This window comes from Gordionus sp. m RMFG-2023, chromosome 3 (assembly GCF_954871325.1).
Source record: "Gordionus sp. m RMFG-2023 chromosome 3, tfGorSpeb1-WG-v2, whole genome shotgun sequence".
NCBI lineage: Eukaryota > Metazoa > Nematomorpha > Gordioida > Chordodea > Parachordodidae > Gordionus > Gordionus sp. m RMFG-2023.
The window spans coordinates 35,341,259-35,359,464 of record NC_088777.1 but is presented as its reverse complement, the minus strand read 5'-3'; the positions used below and the strand labels follow the sequence as shown (position 1 = coordinate 35,359,464).

Genomic DNA, 18,206 nt, shown 5'->3' with positions numbered 1-18,206 from the left:
CCAAGTAGGATTGCAGATAAAAGTTATAAATAAATCAGCTTTACCATATTTTAACACAATAGTCATGGCATCATGATATCATTCTTGCATATTCCTGGGAGATCCCTGAAATGAAGAAGGAAGAATAAATTGGCGACCTATCGGGGATTCTTTTGAAGTGGAACATGTAGAATTTAAATAATCCATTAAGCCGGAATATTCTTATACATGAAGCTTAAATTGATTATATTTTATATAGTTAAGGTTATTAGCCTCCACCTGTAAATAGGAATCAACTATATATTGTTGCGTTAGACGTCCAGCATTAAGAAGAGGATTAAAAATATTTTGGCGTATTGCAAATCGTGCAATTTTAAATTGTAACATTGAAATTTTAGATCTACATGATTTTTCAAAACCTTCAGCTATCATATTAGGGCACCAACCAGGTTCACCATGGGGGAAGAGTATAGGATATACAATGGGATATAAATTTGGGCTTAATACGTTAAGAATAATAAGATCATTCTCTTTAGATATAGGATATACCTTAATATCTCTTTTAAAAGGAGGTTCGCCATCATCATTGTTAAAAATCATAGCTACGTCATCCATAGATGCTAAATTATAACGGCGCCTATCGCTAGAACTATCTCTCTTAAAGATCATATTTATGGCAGGTATTTTTATATTGGAATTTGTTGAAAATTCTACTGCAGATTGTTGAACCTCAACTAACGTCTTAAAACTAAGAGCGTAGGGGTTAATTTGACGTATTAATTGATCTAAATGTTTCATTATGTCTATGTTATATTTGGTATTAGCTGGATGTTTAACCCGCCCAGCTATAGCCTGAGTCGTATCTAATACATATAATTGGGCATAGGTAGGATGAGTATTAGAGGGTGGATATAAGTGAGAAGTATGGTGATATATATGCCCATAAACTTTGAAACAATAAGGGCCACTACCTGAAAACTCCGATATTTGAGCACCCATTGAAGCAAATGCTATAGATGAATTGTAAGAACGGACATTTTTCATAAAATCTTTGTGTAAGGAATCCTGGGGGTTTTATAAAAGATTTTTTAAATACGGTGGGTAAGGTATTTGTGTAAATTTTACTTTCCCTTTATGACAACAATGATTGAATTTTAAATCGGAAGGTTTTTCATCTATAAAATTCAAAGAAAAACAAAATTGGCATATTGTATTCATAGGACCGCAAGTATGCTCAATTATTAAATTACTGTCATCATTATTAATTATAGAGAACATTTGTTAAAATTTTTGACGAAAATGTGTAGCGCAGGCGTGAATCATAGCAGTTTTATTTGATAAGTCAATGGGAAAAGATTGATGATAATTTAGCATTTTGAGGTTGAGGTAAAGAACCTAATTGAGGATTGATATATTTAGATTTTATTTGATTACGCATTTCAAGAATTAGTTCCTTAAAATAATTTAATTATTTTATAAATCATAAATAAATAAACTTTTGTTTGATTTAATTTAGCATTTTGAGGTTGAGGTAAAGAACCTAATTGAGGTTTGATATATTTAGATTTTATTTGATTACGTATTTCATGGATTCGTACCTTAAAATAAGTTAATTATATATATAGATCTTAAATAAATAAACTTTTGTTTGGCTAGAATTATTTATCTTTTTAGGCGTCGTTGTTAAAGGAATTGTAGAAATAAAAGTGTAAGGGAATTTTGTTTTATACTTTTGTATAAAACGGGCAGCGCATGCACGAATCATAACAGTTTTATTGGATAAGTCAATGGGAAAAGATTGATTTACTTTAGTATTTTGAGGTTGAGTTAAAGAACCTATTCGAGGTTTTATATATTTAGATTTTATTTGATTACGCATTTCATGAATAAGTTCCTTAAAATAATTTTACTTATTTTATACAATTAAATAAATAGGTAAACTTTATTTGGCTGGAATTGTATATATTTTTATGCGTCGTTGTTAAAGGAATTTTAGAAATAAAAGTGTTGGGGAAGTTTGTTTTATACTTTTGCCTAAAACGGGCAGTGCATGCACGCATCATAGTATCTTTATTTGATAAATCAGTGAGCAAATATAAATTAGTAGTTTGAGTGGTAGGTAATGAAACTAATCTAGTTTTGATATATTTGGATTTTATCTGATTACGCATTTTATTAATAAGTTCCTTAAAATAATTTTATTATTTTATACAATTTAATTAATAGGTAAACTTTTGTTTGGATGGAATTAATTATTTTATTATGCGTCGTTGTTAAAGGAATTTTAGATTTTTTTTCGACTTTAACGTATGGGTAGCGTTTGTACTAATCAAAGCAGTTTTATTTAATGAATAAGTGGGAAAAGATTGATTTAAATTTGCATTTTGAGGCGTAGGTAATGAAACTAATTGAGGTTTGTTATTTTTAGATTTTTTTTATGACGTAATTTATGAATATTACGCAATTTACGATCACCTTCCTTTAATAATAAAAGTTTTTATAAAAACTAATTAATAAATAAACTTTTTTTGATTTGGAAGAATTTCTAGTTTCCATTTTTCTTAAAAATCGTTAATAATCGCCGTATTATTTGTAATGTTTCATTCATTCCTAGTTCCTCATTATTTCACAATTTTGCCTATTTTGGCATCGGTCTATCCTCATTTATATATGTTTGTAATCTTATATTTATTAAAAATCGTTTATAATAACCGTATTATTTGAAATGAGTCATTCATTCCTAGCTCCTCATTATTTAATATTTTTGCCTAATTTGGTATCTGTCTATCCTCATTTATATGTCTGTAATCTTGTATTTATTTAATTTTTTTTCTTAATCTTTAAAGTGTCAATTATTTTTTACAAATCTTAAAAATCTTGTATTTCTTTAAGTTAAAACATTATTTATATTTATTTATGTTTATCTCATATTTTTTTATGAACGGGGTAAATATTAACCTTTTTTTAAAACTAATTTGTCATTTTTAAAAATTTGATAATTTATTTTTTTTTCCCCTGACGATTATTTTATTCTTAAAAATTTAAAAAAGGTTGTGATCTTCCTAAAAATTTAATTAAAAATGATTTTCAATAGTTTCCAAGTTAAATTTTATATAATTATACTTGATAGGGTAAGAAATAATTTTATCTTCTTAAAAATTTTAAAAAGGTTATTTCTTTAACTTAAAACATAATTTATATTTATTTATGCTCTTCTCATATTTTTGTATGAACAGGGTAAATATTGTCATTTTTAAATTAAAATGATTCATTCATTCCTAACTCCTCATTATTTCATATTTTTGCCTAATTTGGCATCTGTCTATCCTCATTTATATATGTCTGTAATCTTGTATTTATTTAATTTTTGTTCTTAATTCTTAATCTTTAAAGTGTCAATTATTTTTTACAAATCTTAAAAATCTTGTATTTTCTTTAACCTAAAACATAATTTATATTTATTTATGTTCATCTCACAATATATCTTGGCCATATTTTTAAGTTAAATTTTATTAATAAAATAATTATACTTGACATGATAAGAAATAATTTTATCTTCTTAAAAATTTAAAAAAGGTTATTTCATTAACTTAAAACATATTATTAAAAATTTAAAAAGGGTTATTTTTTACATGATTGAAGGGTTGACACTGATTTAGGAACTTGAAGAAGTTTTAATATAAAATGTAATTGGATTTTACTTGGTACTAAATATATGAACAAATTTTTGGATTGTATAAATATTTATATTTTCTATGATAATCTATTATTTCATATTTTTACCTAATTTGGCATCTGTCTATCCTCATTTATATATGTCTGTAATCTTGTATTTATTTACTTTTTGTTCTTAATATATAAAGTGTCAATTATTTTTTACAAATCTTAAAAATCTTGTATTTCTTTAACCTAAAACATAATTTATATTTATTTAGATTCATCTCACAATATCTCATGGCCATATTTTTAAGTTAAATTTTATTAATAAAATAATTATACTTGACATGATAAGAAATAATTTTATCTTCTTAAAAATTTAAAAAAGGTTATTTCTTTAACTTAAAACATATTCTTAAAAATTTAAAAAAGGTTATTTCTTACATGATTGAAGGGTTGACACTGATTTTAACTTAAAACATATTCTTAAAAATTTAAAAAAGGTTATTTCTTACATGATTGAAAGGTTGACACTGATTTAGGCAGGGATCCAAACCGAATCTGAACCGAACCGTTAAACCTCTAAAAACCGGTATTTTTTATCGAACCTGAACCGAACCTAAACCGCTAAAAAAATTCTAGCCGAACCTGAACCGAACCGATAAAATGCCTCTGAACCGGTTCGAGACTCATGATTTTATGCTTATAAAATAATGTGTAAGTTATTAGTATAATTGAAAAAATTTCAATTATAATCTAATTATTTTAAAGATTATCTTAAATCACGTTTGATTGATAAGTGTCGGTAATAATTTTTGTAAACTTTAGTAAATTGTCATTTAACACCATTTTCCTCTAAGCTTATAAATTATAAGGCTTAGAGAAAAATTAAATCCAAAATATTATTATAAATCACATATCAAATCTGATATCATATTGGCAGTGCAAGCTACCAGAGTTAGTGTGGATTATGGAAAGATGTTTTTCAACAATTAAATTTATAAGCTATCTCCTTATAGATGTAATTTGAGTGGGACGAATTTTGAAAATATATTAATTGTGTGGCTTAATAAAAAAAATTTAAGTAAAAAATGTCAAATATTGTTCATATTAAAATTAATCATTGATATTTATTTTTATATTTATAAATTAAATTTTATTTTATAATGTGCAATTAAAATAAAAGGTAGGTTTTATACATGTATTTTTTTAAATTAATGATAAATTAAAAAAATATTTTCCCTATACATAATTCGAATGTAGGTTTGATTACAAAAGTGTTCAAACCGGTTTTTAGAGGTTCGAACCGAACCGATATTTTGATTTTTTACGAAACGAACCTGAACCTTGAACCTTTATTTTTATCCGAACCTGAACCCGAACTGAACCGATATTTGTTTCGGTTTGGATACCTGGATTTAGGAACTATTTTATCTTCTTAAAAATTTTAAAAAAGTTATTTCTTTAACTTAAAACATATTCTTAAAAATTTTAAAAAGGTTATTTCTTACATGATTGAAGGGTTGACAATGATTTAGGAACTTGAAGAAGTTTTAATATAAAATGTAGTTGACATGATAAGAAATAATTTTCTCTTCTTAAAAATTTAAAAAAGGTTATTTCTTTAACTTAAAACATATTCTTAAAAATTTTAAATAGGTTATTTCTTACATGATTGAAGGGTTGACACTGATTTAGGAACTTGAAGAAGTTTTAATATAAAATGTAGTTGACATGTTAAGAAATAATTTTATCTTCTTAAAAATTTAAAAAAGGTTATTTCTTACATGATTAAAGGGTTGACACTGATTTAGTAACTTGAAGAAGTTTTAATATAAAATGTAGTTGGATTTCACTTGGAACTAAATATATGAACAATTTTGGCTTGTATAAGTATTTATATTTTCCATGATAATCTATATATATAATATTAAATTTTATTTTTATTAATAAAAAATAATTATACTTGACTATCTTCTTAAAAATATAAAAAAGGTTGTGATCTTAAAAATCGTTAATTAAAAAAAGATCGTTAATTAAAAGTGGTTGATTATTAATTAATAAAACAAAGAAAATAAATTTAAACCAATAAAATAGATAGAAAATAAATTTAAACCAATGAAATAAGACATATAAAACCAATAAAAATAAAGATTAATTAGCCAATAAAAATATAAAATATTAGCAAAATAATAAAGTATATAAGAAAGATTATATTACAAAATTTAATTTAGAAGGTGGTTGAGCGGTAAGAACGCTTGCCTAAATCGTTAAGTCATGGGTTCAAATCCCGTTATATACAAAAAAATTTCTTAAAATTTAACATTAGAGATATAGTCTCCATCGATTTATTTAACATTAAGAAGATAGGAAAGTTGATAGGAAAAACAAAAATTAACATTAAGAAGAAAGTTGATAGGAAAAATAAAAATTAACATTAAGAAGATAGGAAAGTTGATGAGAAAAATAAAAATTAACATTAAGGATATACGAAAACGTTCATTTCTTGATTAGGGTGATTATATATATAGATATAATATGATTCCTTCCATATTTTTAAAGTAGGTGTATGTACTCAAAATGATGAAATAACTTACTGAGTTTTGTCTAAATAACCAATTAATATCGTCAGGAATACAACATACTTGTTGCAATTCCATAATGATGGTTGATAAAAAAACAATGCGAAACCGATGCAATACGTCATTTAATACTATATTTCATGTATAAATTTTAATACAATATTTAATTTTATCATTTAATACTAGGGGTTTACCGATACCACTTTTTGGAGGCTGATCCGATATCATTTCTAATTTTGTGTTCTGTAAAATACCAATGGTTTTAATTTTAATATACTTTTTATTAGTATAACATATATAATTTAACTATACCATAACTTATGTCATTTAAATATATTTTAAAGATCAGTTATAGTTTATATTCAATTCAATTGCAATTCTAAAAATATATGAAATATTTTTATTGTTAAATCACTTTTATATAATAAGTAATAACATTAAACAATTATATTTATGAAATATGAAATAATATTTAACATTAATATATCTAAGATTTCTTTAAAGAAATACCAAAATTTCCAATTTATCAGAGGTCAGGCTGCGGCGATGCTAACTGTCAATATCGCCAGATTCACTAAAAACAGATTCTAAAGAGATTATCGCACACTTTTATAAACAGAATGGGCAAAAAAATAACAATATTGCAGAATGTTTATTAATTAATTATTAAAAAAATATACATAAAAATGGATTTCGATTTTATTTATAAAAATAAATGATTTTAGATATAACTTTTTTCTAAAATTTTATAACATTATTTTTGTTAAAGACACCATTTTATATCGGATCTGAAAATTTTATAATATTGGCCGATAACCGATATTTTAAAATGGATCTCGATCCGATAAAAAATATCGGTACATCCCTATTTAATACTATATTTCGATTTAATCCTTCACTACAAAGGTTAAAAAAATCATTTAAACTTCAAAGGAGGTTTCTATTTTACCCCTAATACAAAATTTTAGATTTATTTCCAGAAAAAAGTTTACTAATTTTCCTAATGTTACTTAAATTTTATTTATTTGATCTTCCTTTAATTAAAGTATTATCACCAAAAAAAATTTAAAACGCAAAGTTTCATCTACCAAAATTTTACCTTACCTCTATGATTCATATAAAAAACTTTGTAGGCTTTATCACAAAAAAAAGTAATTTTCCTAAAGTTGCTAAATATTTTTTTATTTATGGGATCTTCCTTTAATTATAGTATAACACCATCTATCAAAAATTTGCCTTATCCTTATCATTATCCCCCTTTAAAAACTTTGTAGGTAGGGCTGGGAACCAATAGTAAAAACCCAATATTAACAAAATATTGTATAGGTATAGCTATTGGTATTGGTAACTATTGGTTTATATTGGTAACTATTGGTTTATATTGGTATTGGTTTAAATTCAAATTACTAATTAAAAGAATAGAATATAAAACCCTTAATTTCTAATTTTAAATAAACATGGGAAAAAAAATCATGATAGCATAAAATCAGGGCTAAGAACCAACTCTCAAAATTTTACTGAATTTAAATTCTTTTTTTAAACTAGGAATTTATTAGGTGATGTGAATATAAAAAATTTTGATTTAATCATGTATTTTTTGTATCAACAATAATAAACGTATTGATTTTGAACCATTTTATTTATCACAAAGAACATAGCAAAATAAGTAAACTAAAAATGTAACATAACTGTCTATTTATACAAAATATAATGCAAAAGAATGATATAAAGAAGAGGTTTTATGTATCTAAGAAGAATCTTGCATGCGCTTCCATAGGCACAGACAAGCTTGTATAGTATGCTCATCTAATGAACAACGTTGGTCTGTTATAACATACCGTCCTTCTGAAAAAGCCCTTTCAGAGCTAGATGAGGTGGCCGGAATTGCTAGATAATCTCTGGCAATTTTTGATAATACTGGATATCTATTTTTATTTAATTTCCACCAATCTAATGGATTTGTATCATTGTAAATTGTGGCTTCATCTACGTATTTACTTATTTCTAAGTTGTTATTATTATGAGGTTTCACCTGATAAATTTTGTCATAAAAGGACAATTTTTTGTTATTTTGTGCTTCATTTGTAAGTTCCGCTGAATTGTTATTATTTATTTTATAAATATTGTATTCATTAGTAAGATATCCAATAAGAGTTTCCATATTATTATGCTTTAATAAATGACTTGATAGTTTAAATCTTGGGTCAATCATTGTTGAAATAATAAAGAGGTGTTTATTATAATTATAGTATTTATTAAGTTTTGTTAAGGCAGCTAAAGAAGCTGTCTTTAAAATAGCATTAGGATTATTATTATAACTCTCCACATGCTCAAAAATACTGGAATATAAAAAAATAATTGTTGAAATTGTTGGAGTATTAGCACATGAGGCCATCTCTGTAGCAAAATTAAATGGTTCCAGAAATTCTCGGTATATTTCTATATTATTCCAGGCTAAGGCACTAATATAATTTTCTTGATTGGTATTTTGTAAATGATTGGTATATGTTGTCAAATAGGGTTTGAGCAATATTGCTCTTTCAAGCATTTGGTATGTTGAATTCCAACGTGTTGGTATATCCAAAATTGGGTGAGGAAATTTTAAGTGTGGATTTTTTTCAAGATATATTTTTTCGAGTTTATTAAATTTGGATATAGAAAGTTTAAAAAAAATTCCTCATTTTTATTAAAGTTGTATTTAAGGGTTCCAATGCAGCCATGACAGCCAAATGTATAATATGGCAAAAGCATACATCAAAATTATCTTTTTGTTTTAAAATTTTCAGAAATGCTAAATTATTACTTGCATTGTCTAATGTAATGCAAAAAAAATCAATTTCAAATTTTACTTTTAATACAGAATTAAAAATATTAATAGAATTATGTGCTGATTTAAAAGGAATAAAATCTAATAAATGATTATTTAATTTAAAATCATTATCAATATAATGAATTGTTATGCCCATAAAGGGTATTTTATTTGGAGAGGACCAAATGTCCATTGTTAAGGAAAATTTAGATGTAATGTTAGAAAGTACAGATTTTAAATTGATAAAAGAACTATGATAATGTTTCATAATTTCTATTTTTAGTGTTTTTCTAGAAACTAATGTTAGTGAAGGGTTACAATATGCTATTAAATTTTTAAAAGTGATATCCTCAACTATTGAAAAGGCTAAATTATTTTGAATGAAAAAGTTTATAATTAAATTATTTAAATTAGCTTTATTATTTATATTATTAAGTAAAAATGATTTTATTGTCTTAATTTTTTTACTGCCAATATTTATTTGCTTACATTTCTTATATAATGTTGGGTGGATGGATTTAAGAAGTGTCCATAATCCTGAGGTTCCAAAATTGGGAAGTGATATTTTTTTTTACATTTATTACAAATTGCCTTTTTTTTATTATCACAAGTAGTATAAAATTCCCAGATTTTTGCTGAATTTCGTCTTTTATTAGATATTGATAATTCTTCTTGTTCCTTATCACTATTATTATTAGTACCAAAAGCATCTATATTTATTAACTCTATTTGGTCTTCATTTATTATAATATCCTAAATAAATAGATAAAATTGAGATATCATGTAAAAAATTTACTTCCATAATAAAAATAAACTATAATTATAAATAACAGAAATATTGATATCACAGTAGTATTTGGAAGAAATAACAGATGTAATCAGTTTTTGCAATGAAAGTAAAAAAAATACCACAATATAATTATCCACGATAAACCCATATAATTATGTTATTTTTAATATTGATATTGGTTAAAATTGTATTTAAACAATATATCAAAACCAATATATTTAGGTAATTGGTATTGGTTGTAAAAGCAATACCAATATTTAAATATATATTGGTATTGGTATTGTAAACCAATTTTATATTGGTATTGGCCCCACCCCTATTTGTAGGCATTATCAACAAAAAAAAGTAATTTTCCTAAAGTTGCTAAATATTTTTTTATTTATGGGATCTTCCTTTAATTATAGTATTAACACCAAAAAAAATTTAAAATGCAAAGTTTCATCTACCAAACTTTTCTAGAAAAAACTTTTTTAAAATATCTTAAAAGAAAAATTGATTTATTTTAAAAAATATATATATATAAAATAACAAGAAATAATATACCCCCCAAAAATCTTTAGACTAGGTCCAGGTATTTTTAAAAAATTAAATACCCCAGCATCTGGGCCTACAGGACTGATATATCTAAGGGTTGACCAAAATGGTGATTTTTAAAAAAATTCAATTGTGTATTTAATATAATATTTTAATTAGAGAACTAAGGATTTAAATTGAAACATGTCATAATATTTTAACACTTCAGGAGACCTAGTCAGAAAATGCTTAAAAAAAATACATATAATCTAATTTCATATTGTCAAATAAAAATCTATATATTTACAAATAATCAATTTTTTTTCACAAATAATACTAGTCAATATCTGTATTTCAGTGGGAAAGAAGATAAGTCAACATTACTGTACTTTGATTTAAACAGTCTTTTAACTTTTTTAAAAATGATGGTATTTTATTATTTTTAATTAGATATATTATTGATATTTCCTATCCTAATGCATCACCAAATTACTTATTTAAATCTTGAATATAAGTGATAATTGCCCCCCCCCCATTTTAGAACCTCCTTTTTAATAAAACATTTAGCTTCTAAAATATTTATTATAATAGTTTTAAACAATCAAACAAAAGACTTCTTTCATTGTTTCTTGGGTTAACACAAATTAAATAAGCAAATGTAATCAATTTCTAGAATCAAAATTTATTAAGAAATTAATTTTATCTTATAATTAATTATTACTAATGCTGAATGGTATATCTGATTTAATCACTTATATATTAAACTATTTAAAGTAATTTTGGTTTAATTAATAAATAAAATCAAGTATTAATTTAAATCACTGGTCTAAAAAATTGAAATGATATTGTGGTCATTTAGGCCAGATTTTAAGCCATCTTAAAAAAATATTGAAATCAGGCTTAAAAATATGATCAATGTAGGTTTGTAGTTTATGTTCTTAACAATTATTTAATAAAATCCTAAAACAAATTTTTAATATGGTACTTTAAAAAAAGTGTAGCAAACATTATTCAATGATTTTAAAAATAATTAGAATTCAGAAAATTTGTGAGGACTTAATATAAATACTCTATTTATGTAGCTTAATATAATTTCAATCTTAAATGTAACTTATTGATAATCTAAAACAATTATTTAACCATGTAGGTAACTTTTCATACTTTATTCATAAAATAATTTATATAGAAGCAAACAATTTAAATACATTTATATATTTAATTATTCGTCTTCTCTACTCTTCATCATCATCATCTTCATTTTTACCTCCAGTGGTAGCTTTTTTCATATTTTTCCTCTTAATTCTTCCAGGTCTGCCACCACCAAATGGTGATTTAAGTGAATAATCTATGTGCTTTTGAGAATCCAATCTAACTATAAAGGATGGAATATTTACAACTTGTTTTCGAACCCTAAAAAAATTATAATATAATAGCATTCAAGACTGAAATTTAAATACCTGATATGTTTGTGCCTTATTAAAATACGGGCATGGTGAATGCTTTTAGCCAACCCAAGTTTGAACACTTGGGTTTGTAATCTACGCTCCAGAAAATCCTCGATCCTTAAACCTAAAACGTAATCCAATTTCATCTTAGATTCATCTAATACCCCAATTCTAACTAATCTTCTGAGTAATGCATTACCTAATAAATTAAATTAATGGCCTACATTTAATTAAATTGAATACCTTCAAACAATCTTTTGGGGTCCTTCTCTTCGAGAGTCAAAAGTTCTCGAGCTGCTTTTCGAATTTTTGCCAATGTATATCTAACTCTCCATACTTCGCGTTTATTCCTTAAACCAAATTCCCCAATTAGTTTTAACTCTTGATCTAATCTTTCCTTCTCAAATGGGCGTCTAGGTGTTACATAAGTTTTGCTGTGTACCGTTCTTAGTCTAGGCATCTTACTATAACAAGCGGAAAATCATAATGTAATAATATATTTTAAGTCCACTAGTAAGAAGGGTTAAAAATCATCAATTATATTATTACAAATAAATAATCGGAAAAGAATGTTAATTTTTTGATTATTTCAACGGAAAAATGAATTATGAATTCAGTAGAACAATAAGATTAACTTTATATAAACTAGAAGATGAGATACAATCAACAAGAGTTTTTAATATGTTTTCAGGCGCGTACGCAAGAATTTGGTCTGGGGGGGGATAATAAATTTTTTTAAGAAATATTATTGTTTTTTAAAAATATCAAGCATAAATTTATTAGGACTAATAACTATTCCTAATACACAATTTTAAATTAATGTGAATTATAAAAAAATTATATGTAAAGAATCACTTAAATGACCCAAAATAGAAATTTGAATTTTTTGATCCTTTACACAAAATGTTTCTTAGGAATAATTGTATTTTGTATGTTATATATTTAGAATGTAAAATCCAATCTTCGTTGGGATTGAGCTAATTTTTCAATTATCACATCCTTGCTGGTCGTCAAATGCCTATGTATATCCAAAAGATCCAAACCTTTCAATCTGCTTTCAGATGTTGTACTTCTTGGTATGTTTTTCAGAGATCTGCAGGCCCAGCCCCTGGGCCGGACAATATTTTAATTTTTTTAAATATACCCGGGCCGGGCCCAAATTATTTTTTTTAAAAAACCCTGCCAGGCCTGAATTTTTTAAAAAAATCACCCTGGCCGGGCCTGATTTATTTAAAAAAACACCCAAGCAGGGCCTGAATTATTTTTTAAAAAACACCTAGGCCGGGCTGTATTTTTTAAAACAGTCTATATTTAAAATCATTGTTATTAGCTATAAACATCAAAAATAAATATAATTTATTTTTGTTATTCTTCTTAAAAAAGAGAATGTTATCTCATTAGTTTACTAATGGGATGAGTTTATAAACCCTTTTAATACATTGGGAATTTAATCTAAAATGTGTTTGAAATAATGCAGAGCATCCATAGCATTTTTTTGGGACTCTATCAACCATAGTTAATCTTATAAACATAGTATCCAGCTAGTAAGGCATCATAAGATACTTTATCGTCTTCATAATAAAAATCTAACAAATATTTTTTTTTCTATCACCATCTGAAAAAGGTTGGGTAGGCTTTTGTGGAAGTAATATTTGCAGATTAGTAAGTGCTGCATGATGAATTAAAAATTCATTTATTTGGGTTATATTAAAAATGTATCTGTATCTAAGATATACTCTTCTACTGATCCTATATTAATGTTTTAACGATAAGCTTGTCTTGCTACAAGTCGAGGGAGACAAATATTAAACACGTATATCTGCTTTTGACTCAACAATAAAATATAAAATATGTAATTCTTCATCAACATTAGCCCTAATTTCCTTGAGTTCTGCAAATGCTCTCCGCTATTCTCATCTTCTTAATCAAGTCAATGTCATGTTTTTGAAAAGTAATACTTAAAATAATTGTATAATTAAATAATACATTCTAATGAGAAATAAAATTTGGAATAAGCATTGAATCCAAAAATTTTCTTGCTTCTGAGGAATATTTCTTTCAGGCCATTGTGATATTTTAGTAATAGCAAATAATTGGCTCTTCTAACTCCTTAAAAGCTCTTACTGCTTGATGGCAGATACTCTATCTCGTTGGACAAGGTTGCAATTTCTTTTTCCCTGTTGGACCAGAAGTTTCAGAAATAATTATTATTTGACTAGAAATTTGAAAATGGTAGATAAATATTACGCCACTAAAAATTTGAAAATAATAAGTAAATATTACGCTGGAAAACTTGAAATCGAAATTAATTGATAAAATAACTTATGAATGTAATAATAAATGTAATTAAATATATATTTAATATGAGATACGAATAAATATTAACAAATATAAATTAAAATATACAATAATATTTTTGAAAAATATATCCGGCATCTGCATTTTTTGGCTTTGGGGGAGATTTGCCCCCCCCCTTCCCCCCGCTGCGTACGCCAATGTATGTTTTACATACAACGTGAAGGCAAGGCTTTCAATTTATTTGCATTACTAACATCGACACCAACAGAATTTACTTATTTAACATAGGTTTTAAGACTAAAATCACCCCATAAAGTAGTTAAATTTATTTGCAATTCTTTGCTTTTTCTTTGCCCATTAGTCTATAAATGTGCAAATAACAGTTATTAGACTTGCATACTAGTACGTGCAGCTTGACCACAAATTTATAGACCTTTCGTATAAATTTTCTCTGAAATTTTTTGGATATATAGTTTGATAGAAATGACAATGAGGAATAACTAGCATTTCTCTTTTGTATTCACATCTAACAGTGGTGTCACTAGGGAGGGGCGCGTAGGGGCTCGAGCCCCCTGAAAAATTTGAATAGCCCACTGAAGCAAAAAATTTGTTTTTTAATGGCTCCTACCTAAATAAAATAAATTTATTTTATAATTCTATTAAGTAATATATATTTAATTTTATTATTTAAAAATTAATGTGACTATCTTATTAGATTAGATTAATACAAATATATTATATTTTCACTATGTCAGCTTGCAATCAAATTCTATGTTAAAAACAGAATATCAATATCACTCACTAAATATTAATTTAGCATTTGAAGCTTAATTGACTTTTATTATTTAAATTATAATATAACCCTATTAAATTAATATAATCATTCTTTAATTGAAAATTAACAATTTTATATTGTTTTTAGCATAGTTCAAAATCACTAATCAACTATAATATTCATTTTTAAATTTAATTACCATGCCTCTTCCTAAAAATATTTTCAAGGTCCAAATAAGTATAAGAGATTTCTTTATAAAAAGTAAATAGACATATAGTTTAGATTCCTCTATTATATATATAATTGATTATAAAATATTAGGTAAAATGCCACTTTTGCAGACGTATTTGACAGTTATATAAAATATTACAATTAATGTTTTTATAAATTTTACTAATAAATACATTTGATAATAAATATAAGTAACAATTTGCATTCAATTCTTTAACGTCATTAATATTATTAAAAATTAAACATCTTATTATTCATCCCACAATGGATATAATAAATTAGATATCTTCTCTTCTCTTTTTTTACGTGTTCTTTGGAAAGCTATTTTTTTCTTCTTTGAAAAACAGTTTTGAGTTAAATTTTTAATACGAGTATATTTTTGATATTATTACAAACTACTATTATTTTAAGATATAATATACCAACTAGAGATGGTGCGACAATAATATATAAAATCTTAATTGCTTTCATCATCACTCTGGTTCTTATTTTATAGTCACTTCTAATATGGAATTCTTGCCGTTTAAATAACTCAAGCCTTCAATATATTTGCATAATTTCTTTTAATTATTTTTAGTGTTTCTGTTTTATCAATTTATCTAACATAATAAAATCTGATATGAGTTAACATTGTGGGTGTCATGGCTATGACTGCAAATTAACCAGCATCTATTATTTGTGTGCTATGTAATTTAAGATTATTACTATAGCTGCCAAGAGCATATTTTAGATAAGCAATAATGGTCAACTGTGTAGTCGTTTATATATATCATCAAAAATGAAAGATAATCTTTTAAAGATACATTATCTCACAAGGTTAGGCCTATAAATTTTTCCTTATTGCTCCATTCTATAAAACATTGTGTAAAATGGTAACAGAGAGTTATATTAGTTTCATGAGATTTTGTCAATGTAAGTTGCTAAGAATTATATTGCCTTATGCTTTAAAAACCATTATCAATTGAGGCAAATGTATGAATTAATTATACTTTTTTATCACTTGTAATTCTTTAGACACAAAATTTTTTATATACCAGCGAAAATATTTTATACTGTAATAAATAGATTTTGTATTAAAAAATATTATATTTAGAAATGTCTTGTATTGTTTAAATTATTTATATGCTAGTTTGTTTTGTATGCATAATATGATAAATGACAAAATATGAAATTCAGAATTATTTTTCCAAGTTATCAAATCTTAAATATGTATTATATATTAATATATAACCCGGCCGAAAGCCGGGCAAACACTAGCCCAAAGCCCGCAAATTAGATGGGTATTGAGCCCCCTGTGATTGTAAAGGCTAGCGACGCTCTTTTGTAACCACAACAAGATGGAGACTGTTGTAATATATAAATTCGTTAGATTTGTACTTTATATTTAATTTGCATAAAGAGTTCTTTTGGATTTATTATTATAACGCGTGATAAAAATATTATATTTGAATAGTGAGAACTGAAAATAATTTAAGTTATGAATATTATTTATAAAGAAGATTGAAAAAAGTATAAATACTCCAATTTTTACCATTGGAAATGATCTTTTATAATTATTAACTTTTTTGTATTTTATTTTTATTTTTATTAATCTTTTTATATTATTTTTACTTTTATAATTTTGTTAATTTGATAATGTTAAATAAAGGATTAAATTGATTTCATGATTTCGTGATTCCTAATTATTTTTAATTTCTTTTTATATATATATATTTGTTTTCTTTTTTTATTTTTAGGTCTCAAAGCCTTACTTTCAACATTCCTAATTATTATTAATTTCTTTTTTATATATATATTTCTTTTTATATTTAGGTTTTGATTCACTATGACTAATCTCCTCATTGTGACAATGGTGTGGAGAGAGGAGGCGACAGGGCCATTACATCTTTCAGTCTAATGCAAATCAATATATACGGTGGGACAAGGAGATGTGTCAAACTGTATTCTAATACAAAAAAAAAAATTCCAGAAGAACGTAAGAAAAATATATAAATAAAAGTGAAAAAGAAAAATTATTTTGATAAGATTATGTTTATGTAAAATACTAAATCTAAAATTAAAAACAAAGAATTATAAAGGTAGCATTCATAGTAGATAAGATATAAAGAAGTTGTGTTTAGTTATTTAAAGGTGATAATTAGGAATTTATATTTAGAAGTTACTGGTAAACTAAAAACCATTTGAATTTTGAAACTTAGACATATTTTAGATTTTAGAATTATTATTAATTGATCACTAGAAATAACTATGGCAAAGAAAAAGAAACATAAATTGCGAAAGTTAATATTAAACTAATAGTTTGCTAAGATAATTTAAAAATTCGGCGAATAAGATTCGAATATAAATTTATTGTTAGGAAATAGTTGATGTTGTAATTAAATTCTTATTGAAGATTTACGTTTAACTTTTATTTTAAGGGCTGCAAGAGATAAAACAGCCTCAAGGATTAATGTGAATGTAGTATATTAGGTTGTAGATTAACCAAAAATCTTCATAAAGAGAAACGGCTTTCGTCATTAGAAAATTTATGCCGCAATCAAGCTCAATTAGAGATCGGATTTTTATTTTTTTGAATCATAAATAAGATTCGAGATCAATTATGCAACATTATTTTAATAATAACAGAAAGAAAAACATGCTTTAGAAATATACATATCAGTTTTCAACAACGGTTGTGCGAAAAATTATAATGATTAGATTTCATAAGTTCTTCAAAGACGTGGGGTGAAAACCATAGTGATTAGAGTTAAAGGGTTGTTCATAAACGTGAGTATGAAAACTTTTATAATTAGATGTCATTGATTTCTCAACAACGTATGTATGAAAAGAGATTTATATATTTCAGCAGTTTTTTTTAAAGACTTGAGTGTCAAAGAGTACTTGAAGAAATAAATACACAATGATAATTTTTTTTTTTAAAAAAAGAAGATTTTGATATATATTTTAGAATAGGATTTTTAGATATAAATTTAGTATAGACATGGCTGAATAGAAGATGAGGATCAATAGCTAAAGGATGAGTACAAGTAAATTTTTCAATGAAAATATGGGTCTAGGCTTCATTAAGGGGAGAGGGGTGATAGAATTTGATATATTTATATAATTTATTATAGATATTTTTGCTACG

General features: G+C 25.1%; 2 protein-coding genes across 2 annotated transcripts in view; one reads left to right on the top strand and one right to left on the bottom strand.

Moving 5' to 3' along the window:
- The window catches only part of LOC135927320 (E3 ubiquitin-protein ligase ZNF598-like), a 61,191-nt gene extending 44,142 nt beyond the window's left edge, over positions 1-17,049 (top strand). The window contains exons 9-10 of the transcript XR_010572039.1: positions 12,722-12,851; positions 16,892-17,049. The gene's annotated coding sequence lies outside the window, so the exon portion shown is untranslated. The remainder of the gene's footprint in view (positions 1-12,721; positions 12,852-16,891) is intronic.
- Positions 11,479-12,289, bottom strand: LOC135927321 (small ribosomal subunit protein uS4-like). Its single transcript, XM_065463285.1, has 3 exons — positions 12,019-12,289; positions 11,788-11,974; positions 11,479-11,740 (listed from the first exon to the last, which is right to left on the bottom strand). The coding sequence occupies exons 1-3, from the start codon at positions 12,233-12,235 to the stop codon at positions 11,563-11,565; spliced, it is 582 nt and encodes a 193-aa protein (XP_065319357.1). The 5' UTR covers positions 12,236-12,289; the 3' UTR covers positions 11,479-11,562.
- Positions 17,050-18,206: the final 1,157 nt, after the last annotated feature.

What these genes read in the sequence shown, in the direction of transcription:
- LOC135927321 (XM_065463285.1), bottom strand. Translation starts at nt 12,235, where the DNA reads ATGCCTAGACTAAGAACGGTACACAGCAAAACTTATGTAACACCTAGA. An exon ending in CCCCAAAAGATTGTTTGAAG is followed by an intron (nt 11,975 to 12,018) that starts GTATTCAATTTA and finishes TTAATTTATTAG; the next exon opens with GTAATGCATTACTCAGAAGA. An exon ending in ATAAGGCACAAACATATCAG is followed by an intron (nt 11,741 to 11,787) that starts GTATTTAAATTT and finishes TAATTTTTTTAG; the next exon opens with GGTTCGAAAACAAGTTGTAA.